Consider the following 25,907-nt stretch of genomic DNA (forward strand, 5'->3'; position numbering starts at 1 on the left):
CCCTGTGAAATGGAAGGGTAGGGATTCTGGGGATTCTCAAAAACATGAATACTTTGGGGTCTAATTTATCCATTACAGAAATAAATGGAAATACTCCTCTTTCTGGGGAAAGCACTGGTAACATCACAAGCTGTCCTTCTCTCCAAAGGGACAGGACCCTCTTTTCCCTCTTCTCCAAGCAGTAACCATTTGTGGGTGAATTAAAGGTGCAGTTGCTTCCCAGATCAGCCTGTAACAAGACCCTTTCTCCCCTGTTGGCTTTGTATCAGTGATGCAGGAACAGGAGGCATGGAGTGAGCACAGCCTGCCTGACACCTGGGAGCTGATAGTCTTGGAACACCACCAACAAAAAAACACACCAAAAAAACACAACCAACCAAAAAAACCCCAACAACATAAAACAAAAGTACACACACACACAAAACTGCACACCCAAAAATACCCCCTACCCAAGCCAAAATAAACTCCAAAGAAAAGCCCAAACCTGCTCCCAATTAAATGACAAACTAGAGACTGAGCTCTGGGAGGGCCTGGCAACACCACCTCTTCTGCAGGGCTAATTTCACTTGGTATTCACCAGTGCTAATGCACGTGTCTGGTTTTATCTAGGCTCACTCTGAGCCCACAGTGAAATGGCAGCATAGGCACAGATTTTACACAGGGATTTCACTGTTGCCTTTTTCATCCCAAATGCTACCATTTTGTGAACTAACCAGAATATTGCACATAACAATCAGGCAGGACACTCCTGTTTCTCATGGAAAATGGCACCTGGTCCTTTCTTATTTTATTGTTTCCTTTAATCAAACACAAACCTCATCCAGGCTGAAAGAAAATGCTTGGTTTCTGTACATATGAAAATGTAACCCATCCTTCAAGATAGACCTAATGCCAGTAGTAAAGGTAGAGTCTCTGTCACTTTTTATAGGTTTGGAAGTCATTATCCCACCCAAATTGTCACCTGTGCTTTCAGTAGGTGATACTGCCAGTGGAACCCCAGTGGTAGCTGTGGGTCTGTCTGGGGAATGATGAATCCCAAAAACCCCTCAGTGCTTCCATTGTTGCCATTTCTGGAAACCATCAAAAAAAGGTGGTTCTGAAGGAGATCCTGGAGGCACAAAGTGATACTGAGGGAAATGAAATCACACAAATAAGGAAAATCATAAGTAAAATGGATTTGTAAAAGTCAAACAGATGGGGACAGCATTGAGCACCTCTGTAAGGTGCCCACGTGTTATTATCTTGTCCTTTACTAGGAAGTGGACAGAGAGAGAGCGAGCACAGTCTACCTCAGGATGCTTTAAACACTTTAAATCTACAACACCATTATTGGTAGAACCTGCTGCTAAGCAATAATCTCCAAACCAGTGAAGTTCTCTAGATGGAGTAGGCAGGAAAGGTAAATTTCCCTTCAGTATCAGCTACCCACTCTGCCTCAGAGGAGCACTCAGGCTTCTCAGACTGCAACTGGCCTGGACCCAGAGACCTGAAACAACTTAATTCACTTCCAGAAAATTTGGAGGCAAAGATTCCTAGCTTCTGATTGTTTCTTTCCATCCTCTCCAAAAACTACTGATGAAGGAGGAAGCAGAAGTATTCTTCCAGGAGAAAACACTAATGTATGAAACTTCTGCCAAAATATATTAAACTTGTCTGATTTTCTTATTACTTTGCTAATGCATATGAGTTTGGGAATATTTTAAGGAAGGATGCAAGTATCAATCAGAAGAGCAACTCAGCGCCATACACATAAGCATTTTGGAATTCATTGATCACATTTTTACTTGAATTAAATGTCCTATTTGTGGTATGAAAAATACAGATAGACAGCAAGCAAAGTGTCAGGTCTGTGAGACTTCAGAATGGAACTTTGACAGAGGATGAACCATCTTGAACATTGCAACATGACCAGAGCCAGGTACTTTAACAAAATGGGCCATCACTGGCAGTTACCAGTAGTGAGGCTGGGGGAGCCAGATCCTTCCAATACCTGAAAATATATAAAACCAGAGCAGGCTTAAATCTGTAATAGTCCCATGGGGCAGGGAGTTGACCCTCAGGAAGAGAGAAGTGAGGACTGCACTCCAGGGTGTTTGCCTGAGGGAGTCCTGCCTGGCCATCCTGGCAAAGAGCATCTGTCCTGGTGCTCAGGGAATGAGTAACCACAGGACAGTTGATGTGCAAGTGTGAGTTTAGTCCAAGAGCAGACTCTAAACTTGTAGTAGGCACATATGAGGGATTTATTACCAGTGTAAATGCAATATTGCAGTTTAAACAACAGAGAATGCCATACTTCACTCCAAAAAAATGTCATACAGCAAAAATGTCGGATGGCAACAGCTCCATGAAAGATCATCTGTCAGGCCCAGGTTCTCTTGCTCAGGGCTTCCTGCATTCCTGCCCCAGCAGCTGCACAGACACCCAGCAAGGCAGAGCCTGGAGGGCCCCCCTGGGCCAGACCTCAGCAGTGCCACTGGTAGTGCTGGAGCTGGGCAGGGCTGTGCTGCAGGGTGGGACTGACAGGCAGAGCTGGGGCAGAGAGAAGGGATTAAATTCAATCACTGCTTCCACCATGGGCTGCCTGACTGGTCATGGGCTAATTGTGTTTCTATTTCATGCCTCAGTTGCCCTCTCTGACCAAAGGCTGCTTTAAGGGCAGGCATTCTCCAAACTGAAAACTACTGAATAAGAAATAAGGCACCAGGATGGAGCTGAGAGGAACAGGCTGCCTGTTTGACAGCAGCCACTCACATCTGAGACAGGAGGAATCAAAGAGGGGCTCTACCAGAAATACCTTACACCTGCATGCAGAGGTGACCTGACCACATGCACTGTAGAAAGTGCTACTTTCAGCCTGTACTGAGGAGATCTGAGTTAATCATCTGAGTTAAACAGACCTGGCCAGGAGCAGGGTGAGGTGGCCTCACAGTCAGCACTCCTTGCCCTGGGGGACCAGAGGTAAATTCAGTGAGCTGAGTCAGCAGATTTCTTTCCTATTTCCAAGAAGTATGATATTCAACAAAATCTGAAAGTGCAGGAATTCTTCCTAAAAGAAAGACATTGATAGGGTTGCCATTCCTTCCCAGCATACCAGGGTAAAACTCCCTAATCTGTAGTACAATGTATTTTCTGTTAGTTATCTTTAGGTGGCAGTAAGGTAAAAGCATGGAGTAGAAAGTTAAAAGAAATTTCTACTCCATTTTCAGAGACCTTTCTCTCATGTGCTGTGCTGCCTATAACACAGAAAGAGACTTTCTAAAACATTTGCACCTTCAGCAGATACCCAAAAAGCAATTATCAGAGTTGGCTTCATCCAGTTCACATTCAGATGCAAACCTGTTGAATACCAGCAATACCGATACAATATTAATACATTGATACAATGATAGGTCCCATATTAGGTATGCAGTCCTATCCGAGAATCCCTGAGGACAGTGGTGAGATTCAGAGGTAGACTCACACTCACACAATTCTATCAACAAGACAACACTTAAAAAAAGATAAAAACTAACTCTGCTAACAAATTAAAGGTCTAAATCAAGACTGAATTATTATTAACACAGCAGTTTTTAGATTTTTTTTTGTTAAACTTTACCTACATGCACCTCTTCCAAAGTCTCTCCTGAAGCTAAACCATAATGATTTTTGCTGTCTCAAATCAGCTTTCTACTAGAAAAAAAACCCCAGCCAGTGGGATAAAAACATACTGAAAGTTTTTATCCAGGAATATAATTAGCAAGTAACGTGACAGTGTCACGTAGCATGCTAAGGCAATATTATGTAGCCAGTGAAGGTCTATCTTACACTATTAATATTTACAGTTGGAAGCAGGAGATGGCTGCAATCGAAGTGCTGCTCCCAGCAAAGGCTCGCTGCTGACTCGATACCTTGCTGTCTGACAGTGTGAGACAGTCACAGTGCTCCTTACTTCAGCACCACTTGACAGCATCCTATTAATGCTAGGTAGCAACACATGGCTGGTTTGCAGGAGCTCAGCACCAGGAATGGAGAAGAATTTCATGGAACAGTTTTGAGATCGTTGCCTTGGCTTATTAGCAGAGAAGCAGGGATGGAAAGTGTCTGGCAGTTACAAAATTGGGCAGGAATTGTAACAGCCTGTGCTATGCCATACACAGCTGACCCACCTGTTTATTGTGCAGCACTGGACAGAGCAGTTTCTCATTCCCACAGAAAGCAGGGAGAGGCAGGGCTCTCAATTTCAGCACCGAGTTTCAGCAAGAGAACCAGGACCTGGGGGAAGAGGACCAGAGCCTGCTACCCATGGTCACAGGCAGGGAGCTCAGCCCACAGGAGATGCCTGCTCCCTTTGTCAGGCTGGGCTTTGATGGCTCCTTGGGGCTCTTCTCAAAGACCTGATTAAGAAATAAAAGGACACCTACCACTAACATCACTGATTCAGAAAGAGATCTTTAACCTCAGCTGCCACGTGCTGAAAAGTGGAGTTTTGAGCAGCTCCACGTTGTGCACAAGTCAGGTTGTGCAAATCCATTACAGTTAATTAGGCTGACAATTCCTAACACAGGCAAATCCTGTCTGGTGAAAACAATGTGCAAGGAAACACATTAGTGAGGAGAAACAACAAGCAGGTATTCACTCAGACAGTACTTCAACATTGCAAATACCTCAGCAAAATCTCTCTTGCTTTTTTTTTTCCCCCTGTACAGAAGAGATTGGTATCTAGAACAACAGATAAAACATACATGGAAAAAATCAGAAAAGCAGAGGTTTGGAACAGGAATGGTTTAGGTGCTTCCTTGACTCAGCTGTTGATAGCCTACATTACCCTTCTCTGCCCCATTCTCTTCTCCAAATGCTGTCATTACCATCATTAGTGTCACAACATTGTTCTGCATATGCTGCTCTAACCAACACCTGTGCAATCAATGAAAAAAGCAGTTTTGAAATTCATTCTTCTTTCTTATAATTATAACTATTTCACTCTGTCTACTGAACCTCTCTCCATCTCTTTTCCTTGTAAACTGTCCTGCCCTCATCCTCAGCACTGTAGCATCTTTTCTTATTCTTCTCCTGTTTGGGGCTTTAACCTCCTGACCCCTGCACACTCACTTCACTCTCCCATGACAGCAGACTTCCTCAAAAGGGCCTGTGTGTTCTTCCAAATCCCTCTTCATGTGCCACTTCTACTGTAGCAGCTCCAGGGATGCAGTAAACTCAACCTGGCCACATGCAGGGAAAAACAGAAAGCCAGCCTTTTCAGTGATAGCCTTGAGTTTAAATATCTCCCATTTCTTCCTGCAAGATGCTTGCCTGATGAGGCTTTTATCCACCACCAGGATGTACTCACACAGAATCTGCTGTCTCAAAGCAGTTATGCCCTGTGAAGAAACACCACCTGATACACTGTGCTGGCAGCCATGCACAAAAATAATTCTGTATGATGCCCCAAAGCATTTCCCAAACTGGAAAAGGATGTTGCACCCCAGAGACTGACACCTTTACTAAAACATTTGTCTAGTCTGTGATATAGCAGCTATGGGACAAACTCCTCCTCAGCATGGCTTGCCTGGATTTGCACCAGCTATAGATTTTTCCCTCTATTCCTTTCAGAGTGCAGCAGATGGTGAAGTTCCTACACCAGAGGCTGTCAATAGAATTTTAAAAGGCATCTCATAACAACACATTGGAGCTGCACATTTAATCTGTGCTGCACCACTCAGATGATCTTAAAAAGAGCTGGAACACTGACAAAATTAGCACTGGCAGTTGCTGCAGGAGCACTATCAAGGAGCCTTCTCAAAGCCCCCAGCTCAATGAGAGCTGCCCTCCCAAACTGGCACCCAAATCACTGCTCCCTGTGCAACCAACACTCTGCTGCCCAAAAGGCATTCAGCAATCTGGGAGATACTGATCCAGCAAAACAGCTGATACAGATTTTAAGGGGCTGCTTATGTACTTTTGGGTGCATGGCTGAGCTCATGCACAGTGTGGTGGCCAAAGCCAGGACTACTGTTCCTTCTGCCTGACAGACCATCCCAGACATACTGAACTCCTCTGTTTCCATGTCTGGACTGCTTGCATTAAACAGTTCATACAAACCAGATATCAATACTACAATAGCTAAAGAAATTATAGTTACTGTAGGTAGCCTGTTCTTTAAAGGTTAATTCCTAAAAGTGAGCCTTCCAAGCTGGAAAAGCTTTGTGGCCAAAAGGCTGATACTGCCAAGACAAGGCCACCTAAGCCGTGTATTGCTGCATGTACCAGCACTGAGGAGGGGGCAAATTGCTCTGATTTAAATACAGCACTGTTTAAAGTGATCTGGGAATGGTCCTGCAGCCCAGTGTGGGGAGGAGGAGGTCTGGGTAAGCTGGTCTGACTGGGAGATCAGGACTAATGTGAACAACACCCTTGTTCCACTGCAGTCTGCTTTACAATTTAGTTGCAACACTTCAGAGAGCTCCGTCTCCAATCTCCAATTTCTTGCTCCACTATAATTAGAACAAACCTCCTCATTAACTTCTGTAGTGTCACAACAGTGCAACTTCACGTGCCAGGAGGGAGGCTGTCAGAATTTCTTAATGAGGTGCTTTCTCTGCAAGCCCAGCTAAATCCTAGACTTCAATCATCTCCATCTTCATTTTCTCACAGACTGCCACAGACATAATTCTTCCTTCATAGTAAAGATTGCATTTTTTCTGATCTATAGCTGGTCAAGCCAGATGACCAATTTATCATTATAGCAACTAACATGAATTCTCTCCATGCTTTTTCCTTGATTTCAAGAACTGTCAGAAAACTGATAGTTGACATTTTTCAGGAAGGAATCAATTAAAACTGTCAGGTGTCAGCTAAGACAAACTATTCAAACTACATTATATAAAAACATATACTATAAAGAGGTTGTAGTGAACAAAATTTCTTCAGAGACATTTCAAGAAAATATTCAGATAATAACACCCACAAGAAAACAAAAAAGAAATCTAAAAGATTACTTAAAATCTTTCTCCTTCAAGATGAACTGCCTAAATACTGTGGATATTCTGCACACAGAATTAGTCACCTAAGTTTTTTCTTCAGCCATGTCCACAGGGGCAGGTACAGGACTCAGAGCCTCATTCAGGCCCTCCAGGCAGTGGGATTGTATTTCCCTACAGCTATCAGGAAAATAACTCAGGGGCTGATGGCAGAAACAGCAACAGCAATGCTGGAAATTCAAGATGATCTACAGCTCTTGAGATACTGAGGTTCAGAGATATTTTCAGAGGGCTACAGAGGGAGATGAGGGACAACAGGATAGCCTCCTCCCAGTGAACATGGGCCCAGCAGAAGTTCCCCAGATGCAGAGGAAAAAGCAGTGATGCTCCCTTGGGGTGCTGCCCTGCATACAGAAGGCACCAGAGCCAGTTTGTGGCACCTACAGACCCCCCTGATCTGGAGCTCTGGGCTGGCTGCCTGCAAGGAGAGGCAGCCACACCTCAGGCCACTGAGATCTTCAGGTGTTCAAGGCTCCACAGCTGAAGCTGGTCCTACAAACTGTCCTTTCCTTACTCATAAAGGATGCAAAACTAGAGAAAAGCCTTGCAGCAGTCTTCCTAGGTCTGTTTTAAACTCTTGCCTTCTGCCTCTCAATCTGAGAGAATTCAAATACTTTTCTTACCATGTAATCCTGAAACTTGTTAGGCACCAGGTTCACAGTACAGCAAATACTGCACCTCTCAGGAATCACTCCAGGGGACAAGAGGAATGTCTGTACAATGCAACTGCCACTTTTGAAGCCCACAAGATGAACTGAAGAGTTCTGAGGTGTGCAGAAGGAAAAGGAGTTGGTGGTCTCACTCATGATAAAGAGTGGAAAATCAGCTAAAGTGCAATAAGTCCTGCTTCCTTTGTTGCCACAGGTGCCAAAGCAGCAAGGAGTAAATTATCCAAGGACCTGAAAAATAACTGTTTGTAGATACATTCAAAGATCAGTGCCCACATGGACAACAGCATGAAGCAGGAACCAAGGATAAACCTTTAAAGGATACAGCAGTTAAATAAAATAGGTGATGTTTATAACATGTTAAAAATAATTTGCCTTTTCCAGTGGCCTGTGCAGTGTTTGGCTTGACATGAATCTGTGCTCCTTAAATGAGTCCCAAACATGAGATGATGATGATTATTATTATTACTACTACTTGAACTCAACAGCCCAACAGCTCTTGGAACATGGTGGCTGGTGTTTAGCACAAACAGAGCAGCTACCTTTTGCAGGTGATATGAGGGAGAGCAATAGGCCACAGTTTGCTAAGGTAAAAAAAGAAAATCACAGAAAAAAGGGACTTCCTGTGCCTTCATTTAATGTACTTTTATTAGAACAAAATCAATCTATAGATTTATGGCCACTTCATTGCTGTTGAAAATAAACTGTAGCCTCACAGGCTGGGGTTATCAATGCACCTCATGATAACAGATTTGTGTGTGCCTGACTGGATTTCTCCTTGAACTACACAAATTCTTATTTGAATTCAGCCTGTAAGAGAAAGAAGTTCCAATAAGATGGCTGTAAATCCTCTGTGAAATGAGCTCAGAATATCTATGGGCCTTTTAATCAAGTAAATGGCTTTTCTCTGGCTGCTCACTATTATCCCTCTATGCCCCCAACCCTTTCAAAGTAACTCTGCCATGGATTAGGACTACTCAAGGCAGTTGTTACCACAGCAAATGGCTGTGATTTGGAAGCAGTAAATCTGGGCAGCAGGGATCAGATGTTCTTACCAGGAATGAGCTGATAACCTTGTGAGTGGTGTCAGGACTCGGGATCTGAGACTTGCCCAGCAAAAGCTCCAGTGCACATGAGCAGCTGCAGAAATCCCAAAAAGCCCCACCCGTGGCAGGGAAGGGAAGTCTCTGGGGTGTGTCAGTCCCTGTATTTTAAAGCCTGCCTTGATGTCTCTGTCTGGAGATGCATCCAGAACCAGGCACATTCTGAGCAATGCTAAAATGAAGGTGGGTTAATCCCTCCTGCCCAGGCACAGAGGCAGGCAGCTCCTGCCTCCAGAGCACATCACACACCCCACAGACACCTCCAGGGAGCGCCTCCCCATGCAGCAGCACCCCAAGGAAGCACTCACTGCCCCTCTCACCCCTGCTGCCCTTCTCTGCCAGCACCACAGCTGCATCCTCCTGCTCTCCCCTGGTCTGGCTCAGCCCTGAGTGGACACAAGGCAGGATGAGTTCAGCTCAGCTATGCTGATGTGACACTCGCAGGAGGAGCAGCCCTGTGCCCTTGGCTGGGCTCCCTCGTGCTGTTCTACCTGCCTTTGACACTTGGCACACGTGGAAATGTTCATTACAGCAAATCCCCAATGGTCCCTCCTGTAAAATAACCATTTGGGAGATGGCTTCCTTAAAGGTGAGCAAACATACACTGGGTTGATAAATGCCTCTAATTCTGACTTCTGAACTGGGCCCTTCTTATTCAAAAAGTGCATCAAGGAACCAGAGCAGAACAATAAATCTATTTCCATAACCAAATGAAAAGCAAAACCCAGAGCTATAATGAAATGTCACTCTATTCAATTATTTATTTTATGCAATCTAAATACTAAAAAAAGAATTTAAATTTAATAATTAAATCGTAGGAAAAAATAATCCATTTTGATGTAAACTACTAGTCAAAATCCAAAAGACTTGACTTTAGAAAAAGATAAAGATTTTTTTACCTGCATTTTCTCCTGGCTTTGCAAATGAAGCCATCCACTACATGAAAACTAAATTCCACCATGTTTTTTTCTTTCCTTTTTAAAAACTTTTGCCAAAATAAACTTGTCACCTGACGTCTAAAGGTATATAAATAGAACATCCTAAAAAAAACAAAAACAATTTCGTGAGAAGCAGGTAGGCTTTCCAATGGTAGCAAACCCCATTTTGTTGGTTTCATCTTGCCATCAACATCCATTTCCACCAAGGATGCAGCTTTTACTGTAGCTCCTCTATATTAGGGGTTCTTAAAACTGTTCTGTCACCAAATACCTTCTGAACAGGCTCATAAGATAATTCAGGTTGGAAGAGCCCTCAGGAGGTCTTTCAGTCCAGCCTCAAACTGTAATGAGAATCTCTAAGGTACTGCCCAGCCAGTTAATTAACCCTCCTTCATTTACCTTGCATATATTTCGTTATTCATAAGCAGTGCTGAAGTTACATTCAGTAATAGCTGTGATCACAAAAAATGTGTTATTTATTAGCAAGGATTCTTTCTGACAGACAATCACAAAGTATGGGGGTAGGGGTGTTGCATAGGCTTCCCTAATAACAAAGGTTTTCAGCAAAAAAATTCAGGAACTTGTTTCTCTTCACAAGCTCCCAGGTGTCCTGTGGTGTTTTGGTTTTTTTTTTTTTGTGCCAAGAGAAAATTAAGTTTTTCTTGCTCTGTCCATTCCTTTCTAGAGCTTTCTTTTTCTGCTCTTGAAGCTCTGGGCCAAAGAGCACCTCTTGCTGGGTACTCTGTAACAGCCTTGTGACAAACACACCAAAAATCTCTCTATTGTCACCTCAGCACTCAGCTCAGCAGCCAGGGCTTCACCAGTTAATGTGGGGAATGTGGTATGAAGCTGAAAATTCATATTAGAATGTGTCCTAGCCCCTTAGGATGCCCCAGACCCTCAGCCAGGGATCTGGGACATGGGTGGAGCACTGAGATGAGCAGCTACACACGAGAGCAGCCCCAGGGCACTGTGAGACATCCCAGAGGTTCACAGCTCAGACCCATCCATGGTGGAAGCACCAGCAAGGACTGGCCAGAAAAGCCTGAAGCACTGATATGGGACCTTTCCTTTCAAACTGCATTTTTAGTGTCCACTCCCTTCTATCATGCAAAGTACAAGTCTGGTCAGCGTCAGAAAACCTCTTTCCCACTCTTTCAGCAGCACTAATGTTACTAAAAATGCTGCTCAACCCTTTTATTTTTGGAATCACCAGTTACAATTATTTCAGTCTATCATCATCACCGAACATGCAGTGAACAGACTCTGAGATGACAGGGGACAGAGCTTTTCAGATATTTTTTTCCAGATCAGCCAGCTGATTTTCCAAATTAATTTAACAATTCAGCCATTAATTACTAAAGAAGCAGTTGATTTTGATGGGACCAGACTGCAGAGCCTTCTGGCAACTCTTGTTACCAGTTCAGTGCAACTGCTAAGGGGGTACCTCGTATTGGAAACTTCAGCAGGGAGCTGTGGGGTGATAACCCAGGGGACAGCCCTGGAACATCAGGGGCTTTGATCAATAGAATCCACCTTAAAAGATGAAGGCCTTTTTTTTTTCACATTTAGAAATAAGAAGCAATATAGACATAGAAATAAAGTTAGTTTATGTACCTTACCATGGTAAACCCCCAGCTCTCCAGACACTGAGAAGTGTCCAGTTACCAGTGGGGTAACTTCTTTTACATATTGGCTCAGGATGGGTAAGGTTTCTCTAAAAAGTAACTATTGCAAAATTTTAAAAATGCCTGTTATGATGATTTTAATTTGAGAATGACATTTAGATGTGTGACTCCATTGTAGCAAGTCATAAGCTTTTTCTTCACCCCAATTCTTTGCAAAAAGTTCTTCTTTAAGAAATCAAATTAATTTGAAGGTTATCATAAATGAAATGATACAGAGAGACATGCTTGCAACAGGAATGGAAAGAGTATGGACTGGAAGAGTGGAGACTGAATTCAGAAATTTCACATATCAGAGGCGAGGCCATACCATCCATTTGCCTGTGGTAGTGAATTTCTCTTGAAAATGACCTGTTCAACCCCAGAATCAGAGTTAACCTGGACTATCTTAGTCCTTATTTTTCCAGAGCAGGCAATGAAAATAAAAGAGAGCTTCTGAGAACAAAAATTCCATTAAAAATTTGCTGCCTCTCTGAGACAAGAGGAACAAGGGTCATATAGTCCAACAGAGTACAGAGCAAAACTAGGATCTCAAATATGTCTGTAACACCATCCAAAGATGAAATAACCTTCCCAATTCAATACAATTTAATAGACCAACATGCTTCATGCCACCTTGTTTTAGAGCAGTAGTCATTTGGTCTGACACCTGCATTATATTAGTCCTATTGGGAAAAATGTATTTAAAATCCCAGGGACCATATATTTAGCCATCAAGGACAGAGGAAAATATCCTAGTCGATCATTTATCCCCTGGAGAGAACCCCTGAGCCAAACTTGCTTTTACTATTATAGCAGGACCTTTTCCATCAGTGTGGAATTGGAGAGAGGAAGAAAGAGGCAGGATTGGTTTATTGTTTTCCCTCTGGCATTGCTGCTCTCTGGCAAAGGCACGAGTCAGGGATGCACACACAGAGCATCCATTTCCAGCACATCCATCCTGAGTGCAAAATCATCCCCATGCTCTGCACTGGGACTGCCCTTCCTTAGAAATGACGAGTAAGCAGGTCACTAAAACATCCTGAACATGGAGCAGCTAACTGGGAAACAGGCTCTGACCTGCTGTTTTCTGTTTCTAAATATTTGGAGATTTGAAAGTTCAGCCTCAAGCGCGCATCCATCTCGGGCAGTTCAGCTGTCACTTGTAATACAAATCAGATGATGATGGATGGCACAATCTGCCCAGAAGTTCAATTCCTGCTAGGGTCATTCTGTCCATAGTGACCACTTTTCCACACTAACCACTTCATTGCTCTCCTCACCATAAGCATTTTTTACACATGAAAGTGCATACATAGATGTGTACAAAAATGCTCATCTACCAACTATAAAATTTCTCTGGTCTGAAGCTTTCCAGCTGACAGATTGGTTTATGTGCACTCTGCCTTCTGACATTATTACATTTCCCACTGCCACATGAAAACTGAAAAAAACCCAAAAAATCAGAGCATCCTTACATTCATCCTGTACTGTACTGCTCATGTTCCTGTACATGAACCTATGAAGTCTGTATGTGGAAGAGCTGCTTGAATATTTTAAAACTTACTTGTGAAAATATACTGATTATGCACTATTGTGCAGCCTCTAAATGCTTATTTCATGCAAAAATGCTGGTAGAAAAGTTTACTGGTAGGAGTGTCTGTAGAAATACTACATTTCACAATATTTAAAGCAAAATTTCTATATAAGTAAGTGTATATATATATTTATATATTTTTATATATATATATATGTAAAAATATTCATATAAATTTTACTCCTCCAGCAAGAAATGTAACTCAATATATGTTCAAATTAGCTCATAGGAATAATAGAAATAGTGAATTTTTAGGAAATATGAAGGAAATATTGGAATATAGGAAATATAATAATATAGGAAATTTCTAGGAATAATGAATTTTTACTGAAGTGGTTAATAATTGCCGAATTACTAGTGCAGCCCACAGACATATTAACTTGCAGGTTATTTTCAAGGTAAGGAAGCTGTCAAAAGAAATGGGTCCTTACAGGAAATTCATCTGCCTGGAACACTAATCATGCAGTCACACTCTAGGAGTCCAAAGGATGAAGTGGAGGGGTTAGTGAAGTTAATGTGTTAATTCCCTGCAGTAAATGGTGCTCCAGCAGTGATCACCCACGTGAAGCCTGTCCATAGAGTGGTTTCTGTTCTCCTCTGGGGCGGCCCGGGTGTGTCTCCGTGTTCCTTGGTGGCAGTGACCTGGCAGTGGTTTCCATCCTTGCAGCTGGCAGGGGATGTGCTCTCGAGCGTGTTCGCGGCCGTGGGCTCGGTGACGCTGGCGCTGCTGGTGCTGCTGTCCCTGGCCATGGCGGTGTCCGCTGCCACCGCCACCAAGCGCGCCACGCAGGGCACCTACAGCCCCAGCCGCCAGGAGAAGGACGGCTCCCGCCTGGAGATGTGGGACATGCTGCAGCCACCGCCCATGGAAAGGCTCATCTAGGAGAAAGCAAAGCTGCTGCTCCGCCCTCAGACCTGGCTGAAAGGGGACTCTGTACATATGTTAGATACAGTCATCTTCCTTCTGATAAACACGACAATGATTTTTTCACTGCTTTCCTTTTAAGTTCAATAGTGAACCAAGGAGATTTATCATTGCTTTGGACCATCCAAGGACAATTTTTATTTGCACTGGAACTCCAGCCTTGATAATCAGCAGTAGGCATTATGGACAGTAATGACTCCTGGGATAAATGCAACTGTCCTGAACACCACACAGCAAACAGCTTCTCCTCTGCACTCTCCTTTGGCTGCCTGGCAATCACTGCTGCAGAAGATGATGCAGACAAATCAACTAAGCCTGTACAATAAAGACAATGTAATTCTCTTATCAAAGGGTTTAGTGCTAGAGCTGTGTCTCGGTGTATCTTCTTTCATCTGTTAATCAGGGATTAAAAGGAAGCTGAGTGAAAATTCTCCAAAATAAATGCTTCAAATTTGTTTTTCTTTCTTCTGGTTCTTTCATTTTACTTACTGCCCCTCCACCTTCTACTAAAATGAAGGTGAAATGAATTTCAGTTTCCACAAAAGCACATATTTCTCTTAGGATAAAAGACTGTGACTTAAAATACCCAGTGGGCACAACCTGACCTGTTAGGAGACATGAAATCTAAATATCCTAAACAAATTGTGTGCATCCACCCTACTGCCTTTTTCCTATTACAATATTACCCAATGGTCCCTTTTGGAAAATTATTGCTTCTCACATTGCAAACGTACACTGGCCGCCAAAAAGCATGCTCAGAAATGTTTCCTAAAGCTCATGGAAAATACCAGGGAAGAGGCAGAAGTGGCCTACAGGTAGAAGATTGGCTTGAAAATAACTGGGACAAACTTGGTCCTTCTCCTGGAGCTCAGACTTCTCATAAGATCATAGGCAAATAAATTTTTATGCTTCAATTTTACTCTTTTAAAACAGGAATAATCCTATTTAACTACCTCATAAACCTCAGCAGCAAAAGAGTTGCTTTGTGGAAAAAGAAACAAATGCATGAAATGTAATGGAGAAGCTTGGAAGAAATCTTGTAATGAAGCAGACAATTACATCGATGTAATAAAAATCACATTGACACATAATGCAATGAAACAAACATTTGATACAAAGACATCTTGTAATGAAATAGACATTTGAAAATGTAAATTAACAGTTGGACTCAATGATCTTAAGGTATTTTCCAGCCTTAACAAATGTATGATTCTATGTGCCAAAAATGCTCCCAGGTCAAAGGGGTTTTTGGAACGTAGAGGCCAAATTGAGCTATAACTCATGCAGTCAATTTTCAGATGTAGTCAAGTAATTAAATCACAAACATTTCTCCCACACAAACTGAACCCACAATAAGGAGGCAACAGAGTGGAAAGTGCATGCAGGCATTTCTTTCTGCACTTCAGCTTACATGTGCCCACAGTGGTGAAACCTCCCAGACAAACACATCAACCCCCAGATGATTATTCCAGGAGTTACATAACAGAGTATGCAACTCAGTATCCTAGAGTTTAACTCATTTTTCAATTAATGATCAATTCATAATTGAGTTTGGATGACCCCTTAAGGGATTACTGAAGATCAATGCCACTCACATTCATTTTTGTATGAGATGATTAGCAGTAACTATGATAGTAAGCACATTCAGGACTTTTTGCAGTCCTCATCAATATCTTTCAAAACAAGGCTCTACAGAAAATGTGAGTGGATAGTTGGATTCAAGCTGAGTTAGAGAAGCAGAATGTAGTCACAGGAAAAATGCATGACATGTTTTATTCCAGCCAAATTTACAGCTTTACTTCTGAAGCTTATTATTTCGAATGCAATCGCTGTTGTACAGCTGCAGTCTGAATTCAGAGAGTTCAAAAGACAACTGAGGAAAGAGTGGAAGAAGAAGTAACTAAAATTATGATAAGAGAGAGCAGAAATTCTTTTCTCTGGATCTTTTCAAATCATGGCTTTATGTAATTACAGAAGCAGTAGCCTTTAATTGAAACTTGCTTTAGCCCAGCTTTTGCCCCATGAGGCACCACTGAGGCATAATAAAGCACCCCATAAAGTGTGTTAGGTGGGATCATTTCTAGAGAGATACATAAACACTGGGCAGGGGGAAAGGAAGCAACTGATTCAGCAGAGAACAGCAGCACATGAAGATGAGAGACCCCAAGGGAAGCAGAAATTATTTGTGTGGATACCCATGGGTTTTGCCCCACTCACAAAAAAGCTGTGAGACACCCAAAGACAAACTATGCCAAGAAAGTGGCCAAGTGGGCAAAGACATGGGAGGCTGTGATGACAAGGGGGCAAGCAGAGGTTTAGAGCAAGCTTTGCTGCTGAGGTTTATGAGTGAGTGAGGAAGAGGAGGCTGGGAAAAGCCTGGGGACAGCAAACTGCACACCAGGGAAAATCTGGAAGAATGAATTAGGCCCAAGCAGCAGAAGCAGCACTGGACTAACAAAGTGGATGCAAAGAAGATGCTTCCACACACCAGTTTTATGCTTTTGGTTTTCTGGTCATCTGAGAAAATTGATAGAGATGTCAGGGAATAGCAGAGATAGAGAAAGAAAAAGAGAAATTAGGTCATATCAGAAATAGCAGTAGAATGGTTATAATAAAGATCTTAACTTTGAACTCTGCCCTTATTTGAGCAGGAGGTTGAACTAGATGACATCAGCAGGTCCCTTCCAGGCTTAATTATCACCTCATCCAAAGAAAAATGACAAAAGGGAGAAAGCAGCTGAAGATGGAGGCAGTTTGCCAGGAGAACTATCTTGAAGGAAAGCACAAGGAAAGACAGAACAAGAATAAGGAAGTAGCTGAAAAGTAAATCTGTTCTTCTCTGTGGTTTGACTTTCTGGATGAAATTTGGGAGACAGCTGAAAAACAATCTGCAGAGATGTAATAAAATATTCCAGAAAGTGTTGCCACAGAGAGAATCTTTAGGGCTGAGCAAGATACCCAGGAGCGTGTACAGAGGAAGGAAGAGGCAGAGAAGATGAAAGCCTGAAGACTTTTCATACAGACCAAAGAGAGTTCAGGAGGAATATGCTCCTAGAGAATTAAAAAGACACCCATAAAAGCACAACAAAGAGAAAAATCTCACAGTGAAATATGAATGTGGTTTGTAGAAAGTAAGTCAAGGAGACAGAAGGCAGGGGAAAAACCTTTAAACTAAGATTAGAGTAAGTTGTGATTGCTGTCAGCCTCGGTGGAGAGGAAGTGATAAAAGTAAGATGGTGGAAATTCACAGAAAAATGAGAGAAGAAAAGGAAATGAAAGCAAATGGCACTTGAGGGAGGTGGAGGCAAAAGCTGGATCGCAGCAAGGGTGAAGCTGGACTTTCACAGCAGTGAGGCCAAAGGAAACAGTGGGAGGATGATGGTGAGTCAGGAATGAGAATTACCTATTGAAACAGGTCTGTGTAGAGGAACTCACAGGGAGCATGTTTTACTTCAAAGAGGAATTAAAATGTGAAATATTCAAAAGTCTATGATCTTATAACCAACAAACAAAAAAAAGGCCCAGAAGGCAACAAATGTCATTCCCAAACACACTTCCTGAAAATCTGAATTAATGAAGCAACATCCAAAGGCAGCAGGAAGGTAGATGCTGCAGCTGGAAATGCTCAGTGGCAGCCTGGAGAAGCACAAAAAGTCCCCAAGCTGTTGCATCATGAACATGCCATAGTAACCATAATATGCATGGTTAGGAAGACTGACCCTTCTAGGCCTAGTCTCAACCAGGGAACAACAGCTAAAACAAAAGAGAATACATTTTAAAGAGTGTCTAATAACATCCCTGATGAAATTTAACCCACAGATTAAGACAGAGATAGCAGATGCCAAGGTATTTTCTGCTTCTCAGCCGAGGGGTTTAATAGAATGTACAGAAGCACAGACATTCAGGGAGGAGCAGTAACATCCAGGAGTTGTGGGGAGCATGTGTGCTGCTATAAGGAAAAAATACTGAAATTGGCTTCTGGTTTCCAAAAAGGCACTGGTAACCTCTACTAATGTGGAGGGATCTCCACATAAAATTCCATTTGTTTAATCTCTCTCACTATTTGACTCAAAAGCTTGAAGTATAATATATTATTTATGACCACTTGCAACCTATCCATTAAAGAAAAAAAAAAAAAAGCTCAATATACTCCCAAGCCTTACATATTTAACCTTCTCTTCATGTCTAATAGCCTTCTACAAAGAAAGAGAAGGTGATAGCCTAGAACACAGTCTGCCCTGCACCAAATCCCTCCAAAGATACTCAGAGGCAGGGGAAGGATGAAGCAACTTACCCTCCTTTCATGGTCTATTCCCTTTGCCTTGGAAAAAGGTGGCATCCAACCTGTGAAACAGTGAGCATTACCTTGCATTATGTGCCTTCTCTGTTTTAGGTAAAATTCACTGTTCCTTCTCTCGATGTACATAATATGGCCATAGTTTAGATGCTCTATTCTTATTACTGTTTTGCTCTGTGCTGGATAAAAATGACCAATAAATAAGGATTATATCAAAGCCTGTATTATTTTTGCTTTATGGGATTCTTTCATCCTGCAATTACAGAGGAAATGGTCCCCAGATCAGAACAATATTTACAGTTTAAGAAGTCAAGCTTGCCATTAAAAATAAAGTGATCAAGAAACATTTTCCATATTTAGGAATGAGGTGCACAGTGGGAGCTGCCAGCCTCAGCACTGCAATCTGCACCATCCTCTGCTGCAGCCACACCAACCCACTGTCCTGGGCCATCAAAAGGGTGTGTTTGTGCCAGGTCCCAGGGTGGCACAAATCAATACAGCCCCACAGATGCTAATTTATACAGGCTGAGAAGCTGTATATGCTCTGGTTTTGAAATTACTGCTGCCTTCCCAGCACTGTGGACGAGCACAGGCAGAAAAGTGGCAGAGCTGTAAGGATTTGCTTCACTTAATGGAAGTCCCATTTTCTGCTCTCTTCAAAAGCCTTTCTGTTACTTTTCAGTAAAGGTCAATAACCTCAGAAGCCAAGAATCCTACTGCCTCTAAAGCACCAGCACCCTGACAGGGCACCCTGGGAGCAGTTCAGCTCCTCTGCAGCCTGGCTGCAGAACAGGACACCTCCAGGTCAGACACAATTCCTTCCCTCTGAGCAGTGCCCAGCCCTTCCCCAATGGCCTGGGAGCAGCTGACTTGGCAAATAGCAGAAACTAAGGAGGCAGCACCTAAAGAAACCACTCCCAACAGTGAAAAGATGCCTTTGAGGCCATGGACCAACTCTCTCTCACTTCTGGTCCCTTCCCTACTCTGCAGTCTCCTTCCCAGCTGAGGCCTGCCATTCCCACAACCCGGTCCTCTGATCCTCTTGGAAGAGGCATCTGTGCTCACCCCAGCCCTCTAAAGGTCTGTCAGGAAGGCAAAGAGGTTGCTGAAAATTCTCTTGGCAACAACAGCTCATTTTGTAAAATGATACACTCAGGAGAGAAGATGAATGTAAACTTTTGTGAGAATTTGTTTTTCTCAGTATGTTGGCATGTAACCAACCAAACTCAAGCAGCAGCATCCTGTGCTGCAGCCAGAGCAGCACTGTGCACCCAGGGCAGGGCACTTTGAGCACTGCCAAATAACCACAGAGTACTTTGGTGAATCCAAATCCCTCAAGGTATTACTCTTATCTCCTCCTTTGATAAGTGTGTACCAGCCACTGTTTCCATGTCACAGATTCCCCATGAGGAACTCTGTGCCACAGGCTATGTTAAGCATCATTAGGTGGTTTTTACAAAAAAAAATTTCCAATCCTATTGTTTTTCAGACATCTAAATAAAAGTTTGTGTATTCTTCAAAAACACAAGTTAAAGCAGGAGAATCCAAGTGTGCCAAAGGGATTTCTGGGTAAGAGTATTTCACTGCCTAGATCAATAGCATCTCTTAAGCCTCAGCATGAGGAACAGCTCCAAAACCATGAAACTCACATTTGCCAATATTTTAGTAAGTGAATGTTGCTAAGACCTCATTCTCCAAAGATGATCATGATCTGACCTTGTGGTGTTTAAATAGAAAACACTGCTTTTCTGTGTTCTCTGGAAGAGGAACACCACCACCACCACCACCATGGGTTTGTTTCACTTTCTTTCGCTCAAGGAAGCACAAAAATTCTTACTCATTTCAACAAAATTGAATTATCCTTCTATTGAGTACAACTGAGTGATCTGAAACTTCCAAAGTACATTTCACAGACTTACACCTATAGATCATGCTACTTTCCAGCTGCAGCTGCCCATTCTCAGGTGGGGAATCCTCTCCCTTCCCACATCTCCAAAATACACCTTCTGCTCCTGCAGAACATGAGGAAGCATCTGGCCCATCCAGGTTTTTGGCCAGTGATAAGCTAAGCCACAATTTTTGTCATTGTCTACATCTGGCTAGTGATTATTGTTCCACAGATGCTAATTAACAATAAACTTCATTTAATTTACAGTATTAAATAGAGAAAATAGTTGACACGCTTTTTAAAATGTCCATAATAAATACAGTCCTACAGCAGAAATCTTGTCTCCAGATAAGAGACAGCAAAGTCTTTTCCCCAGCCCCAAATGTCTGCTCCATGTTTTATTTAACACAAGCCCCAAGTCTCACTGCAGGACAAACCTTACATGTGTAATGTCACATAACATCAGGAATCACGGATCAGAGGATTTTGGCCAAGTTCCTTTTCCTGTGCTATTCAATCACCTCTCAGCTAAAGAAAACTGACACCTCTGAAAACAATTCAAAAAAAGAGCATCAGATTAGGCATTGTAACTCAATAAAGTTGAGCAGTGAATAGCTGACACCACTAGAATTTTGCCTATTGCAAGATGTCACAGTTGAATGAATGGATGGGGCTTTCATGCCCCACTGAAGCATGCACAGCCTTCAAACTACTGGCATGTGTCAAGATGCTGCAAAACCTAACATTTATAAAAGATACATCTGGTGTGCATTTATTGGGAGCAGAGTGAGGTCTTGTTTAAATTGCACACATGAATTTGATGTGGAGAGCGGGCAGCATCCCAAGCCTCACAGTAAAAGCATGTTTTTAACCTAAACTCCTCCATCTATAATGCAAGCCATGAGGTGTGAAGACCTCTTGCACAGTGAAAAGCCAGGGCATAAATTATGAATCAAGGCACAGGTGAAGTACTGAAGGCCAGGCAGAGGTCTCAATTCAGTTGTGATTTTTCTGAGTTTACATTCTTTCAAATTATATTTATTGGATAAAAAAATATCGGGAGATTTTAAATTGCAACCAATTTGAGTGGCTTTGTTGTTTTTGACTTGGTTTCACAAACCTTGCTTTTAATTTCTGATTTTATGAGGCCATGATTTTTCTCTCCCCAGAGACATTTGACAAAGCAATTCCTTCCCCAGCAATCCATCTAACATTGTCAAGCACCGTGGAGACAGGCATGTCCAAATCATGGCTTTCAATCATCTATTTTGATCAGAGAAAAGCCACACGGGCCTTCATCTGGTTCCATGCTCCTCATGGCACCATTTGAAGCATGCCATTCTCCTCAGCTCAATATTGTGTGTGACCTTTCAGGTTCCACCTGTAGTTCCAGCAAAAGCTCAATTTCCACTGGCACGCACTGTAATAACCAGCGCTGACAAAAATGTGTGTTTCCAATTTAAACCCACTCCGTTTCACTTGGCACCTGCACTAACCCTTCTTGGCAGCAGAGATTCGGCAGGAGCAGCAGCAGGGGAGGAGTGGGAGGGAAGGCAGAGCAGGGCCACCCTAAGGCAATGTGACCATGGTGGCTCTGGCCCTTGTCACCTGTGCTGTGTGTTGGCAGTGCCCAGGCAGTCAGGGCATGGAAAGCCTCAGGGTACAGAGCTGCTTTCTGCCCCCCAAAATAAACAACTGAGTGTCTCCCACGCAGCTGGCTCACAGATAACAGGAGTTCTGCACAGGTAACTTCACAATTGTTAGGCAGATTAGGGAAGTGGAAGTCTTCAGGGGAGACGTGACAAGTGTTTCCACACATTTTTGCTTGAAGGACAGAACAGTTTAAACAAATAAATGCAGCCTTAACTGCTTCTGATCCCTCCTCAGCAAGCAGGGAGAAGATGCCCGTACAACAAGCTGTGGGCATCCAGTGACACAGGGCACCCTGCCTGTACCACAGCTACTTTAGGACCAGCCGGGAGCCCAGGCATATTTTGGAGAAAAAAGCATCAGGCTCTCCTTCCTGGCTGCCAGCAGCACCACTGTGGGAACAGTGCTTCACACCTTGGCTACAAGGACCTAGAAACACCCACAAAGGAGCAACCTCGACCTAGATCCCAGTGACAAAGCAGGAAAAGAAGCAAACCAGAAGAGCAAGAGGTGCCCTGCTCCTGTTCTTCAGTTTCTGGCAGTGCATCCTCATGTGTCAGTGACTGCAGCTCTTCCAGAGATTTAAATATTCCTGTGGCCACAAGTGAGGGTCATTTAAAGCAAACCAGCAGTTGGAGACTTTCTTTCTGGAATGTATAAAACCTCAATGTTCAGTTGAACAAGCCCAGTGCCAAGCCTTTTCCTCCAGTGGGATCTGTGGCAGGATCATAGACTACTGTGATAAACCTGACCCCAGGGAGAAGGAAGCTCCAGCAGGTTTTTGCATGAGAAAAGAGCCCAACAGAGAAGATGCAGATCTGCCTTTGGGGGTGGCCCAGTGCTAGCACAAATGATTAAACCAGTCCCAGAGAAGATCATTCTGCTTCAGAACTATGGGTAACTGTGAGCACTGGCCAGAAAAATATGTGGCTGCGCTCAGGACCTGCACAGACTGGATTAGTTTGTGTTTGTCACTCAGTCCTGGGATGTATTTTTCTTGTGTAGCCTGCTTCAGATGTAGAAATTGCTTGTCAAATTTTCTGACATTGGGGAGAAAAGAAGGGGAAAAAATCAATTACACAAATACTGGTCTGTTGACATTTAAAATGAGACGATGATGAGCATAAAAAGAAAAAGGTTAAAAAAAAATCCTGGGCCAGCAACCCAAAGGACCAAAGACAAATCACAAAATAGGATGCAACTAATTAGGCTGAAATGCCAACAATGTTCAGGATATCGTTCAGAGGATCTGTGGTGTCAGACTGCTGCCGTGACCCCCAGTATGAATATGCCAAGGGGAAATGTAGAATAGGACTGAATCAGATAAGTTAAATACAAATATTTTAAAATGACATTTTAATTTCTACCTCACCATTTTAACATTTTCGAAATCGTTAAATAAGCATGTCGCCTATTCTCAGAGCAGGCCAAATGTCAGATGTTTGTATGTATTATTCAGCTGAACATTTTAGGTACATAATCCTCCTCATTGCTAAACAGGTGGCACTATATTAACAGGTTATTTTCTCAAAAGGAGCAGTGAACAGAACACTGCTGACTCCATGCAGTGGTGTATTACTGAATGTGGAGCCAATGCAAGGATGGAACTGAGCTGAGGTCTGAAGGCAGGACAGAACTTTCTGCTGGAGCTACCACTTCTAAAGCACATCTCAAGGCAGAGTACCACAATTTAGTTGAGTTATTCACAGAATTATACACAGCTGGAAAACAAACTTTTGTAGGCAAGTGATTGTGTAAGCTGTACATGACAGAGTACATCTCTACTGTGTCTCATCCAGGAAACTGAGTAGTTTAGGACTTAACAATTACAAACACATAACAGACCTAATAGGAAAAGCCTTGCAACCAAGTTTAGTAGATTTCTTGTGGGCCACACTGTACCTTTCTTTTTCAGAGTTGTATGGTGGGGGTTTGTTGCCGCTTTCTTCCCAATCTTTCAGTGACAATTATTTGAGAGAAGAAGTGAACCCAAAAATAAAAAATCAGTGGAGCAGTACACCATCAGGAGCCCAGCCCTTCAACTTTCAGAAGGAATGTGAAACAGGCAGTCACAGAAAGGAAATAATATACAGCCCATAGCATATTCCAAATGTGCTTCCCAAACTTTGCTTTTAGAACTAGTACTTGTTTATGTTTCATACATGATTTCCAACAGGATTGACTGCCTCTGGGCTTTTGAAGTGCAAGAAGCTGTTAGCATTTTTTTCTGACTGGTGAAAATCTGCAGACAGACTCTACTCAGCTTTATCTGAATACCAGCAAACCCACAACAACACTCCGGGCATTGCTTAGGTTTTTGTTGTTGTTGTTGTTATTGCTTGTCACATCAAATAAAAATCTAAATCCCTGAATTTGATAAAGTTATTTTTCATTTTGTGAACATGAGGTTAACACACAGTGAGTTCTGGAATGAAAATGAAATGCTTTGCCCATCATTCAGGATCGGCTGCAGCTGCACTGTGTGAAAATGAGTTGCAAGAGCAATTCTCATCTGCTTTTGAAGCACAACCAAGAACTTACTAATGAATAGGAGAATCTTTCATTTCTCCTTCTAAGTAAGTCCTCAGTAAATCAGTGCTTTGAGCTGCATTTTTCCCTCAAATGACACAACTGCTAATAGACAAGCCAGCTTTGGTACCATGGGGCTGGTACCCCAAACCCCTCTGAGTTATCAGACACTTGGTACTGTATTGACAGGAAGAGTCCTGCTGCACCATCTGTGGAAAATCTGCCCACTTAACTTAGACTGCCTTTTGGTACTACCTTCTCTTTTTCAGTCCTTTCTCATTCTTGGGCTTGAAAGAACCCAACTCAAACATCCACAGAAGGCAAGTTGCAACCATACTCCCAAATGCCCTGAGATAAAAACTAAGGAAATCAGGTGAACTTTACCTGAAAGACTTCATAGCTCCCTGCTCCTTCAGCAAAGATTCTCTTTATAAAGTCTTCAATTGACTCAATCTGGACCTACAACAAAAAGTTCATTTTCATAGCTATCATTTTAACAGGTGAATTTCAACACATCTACTGGAAAATCAAAGGAATGACTACAAGATGTGCCATGCTAATCTAGCAGTGAGGATCCCTTTGCTACCACACTTCACAGCTGGTACCACTCTGCTGCCTGCAGTAAGCTAGCACAGATCTAACAGCAAGTGTTAAAATCACACCCTCATTGTTTTGTATCAAGATAATTTGTAGCTTTCTCATCAGTTGTGGACTGACTGTATAAATATTGAAACCATAGTGTCTATGGTTTGCCTGCATAAGGTATCAAAATGCCTTTAATATAGAAGAGTGAATAACAGATTATACTGCATAGCCATTCAATGGAAAATTCTGGCTGAATTACAGCGATACACCTGAACTACATTAAAAAGCTTCTGTGAGAAGCTTCCCCCATGTCTGATGGACATGGGATGGCAATGCCAGCCAGCTCCAGGACAGATCCATGGCTGGCCAAGGCTGAGCTGATCAGCCACAGTGGCAGCACCTCTGGGATAACACAGTCAAGGGGGAAAACACCCTGTGCAATAAATAGCAGCTGAGAGAGAGGAGAGAGAGTAGGAGAAAGCAGCAGCTCTGCAGACAGCGAGGTCAGTGATGAGGGAGGGGCAGCAGCTGCTCCAGAAGATGCTCCAGGAGCTGCTCCAAGTGCCAGAGCTGCTCCAGGAGGTGCTCCAGGTGCCAGAGCAGAGATTCCCCCGCAGCCCCTGGTACAGCCCATGGTGAGGCAGCTGTGCCCCTGCAGCCCAGGGCAGTCCATGGGGGCAGAGATCCACCCACAGCCCATGGAGGAATTCCTCCATGCTGGAGCTGGGGAAGAGTCAGGAGCCCTCCCCTGAGAAGGAGGGAGCAGCAGAACCCAGCCAGGGTCACCTCACCCCTTCCATGTCCTTTTGCCCCCCTAAGTTACAGATAAAACCTACCTTCATTTTGCTCCCATTTCCCTGGAAGCCAAGAGGTGCTTTGTGCAGCAGCCTCTCCCCAGAGCAGAGGGAGGGGATGAAGGCAGGGCACAGCTGTGCCAGGGGCTCACACAGGGCCACCAGGTGCCAGAGGGGCTGCAGCCAGGCCCAGGGGACAGGGGCTGTCCAGATTTGTTAAAGGGGAGGCCCCAGCAGCTCTCAGCAGCACAGT

The 25,907-nt window shown here is 43.1% G+C and overlaps 1 protein-coding gene across 2 annotated transcripts in view; it reads left to right on the top strand.

The window, feature by feature from the left end:
- The window catches only part of CRB1 (crumbs cell polarity complex component 1), a 97,487-nt gene extending 83,115 nt beyond the window's left edge, over window positions 1-14,372 (top strand). The window contains exon 12 of one of the 2 annotated variants that reach the window (XM_071436018.1): window positions 13,520-13,660. In XM_071436018.1, coding sequence (XP_071292119.1) covers window positions 13,520-13,522 — 3 coding nt within the window. In that variant the 3' untranslated portion in view covers window positions 13,523-13,660. Of the gene's footprint in view, window positions 1-13,519 lie in introns of both variants that reach the window. The other variant, XM_071436017.1, reaches the window with a different exon arrangement.
- Window positions 14,373-25,907: the final 11,535 nt, after the last annotated feature.

This window comes from Agelaius tricolor, unplaced genomic scaffold (genome assembly GCF_023055355.1).
Source record: "Agelaius tricolor isolate 1412-34295 unplaced genomic scaffold, bAgeTri1.0.p SCAF_11, whole genome shotgun sequence".
Classification (NCBI taxonomy): Eukaryota; Metazoa; Chordata; class Aves; order Passeriformes; family Icteridae; genus Agelaius; species Agelaius tricolor.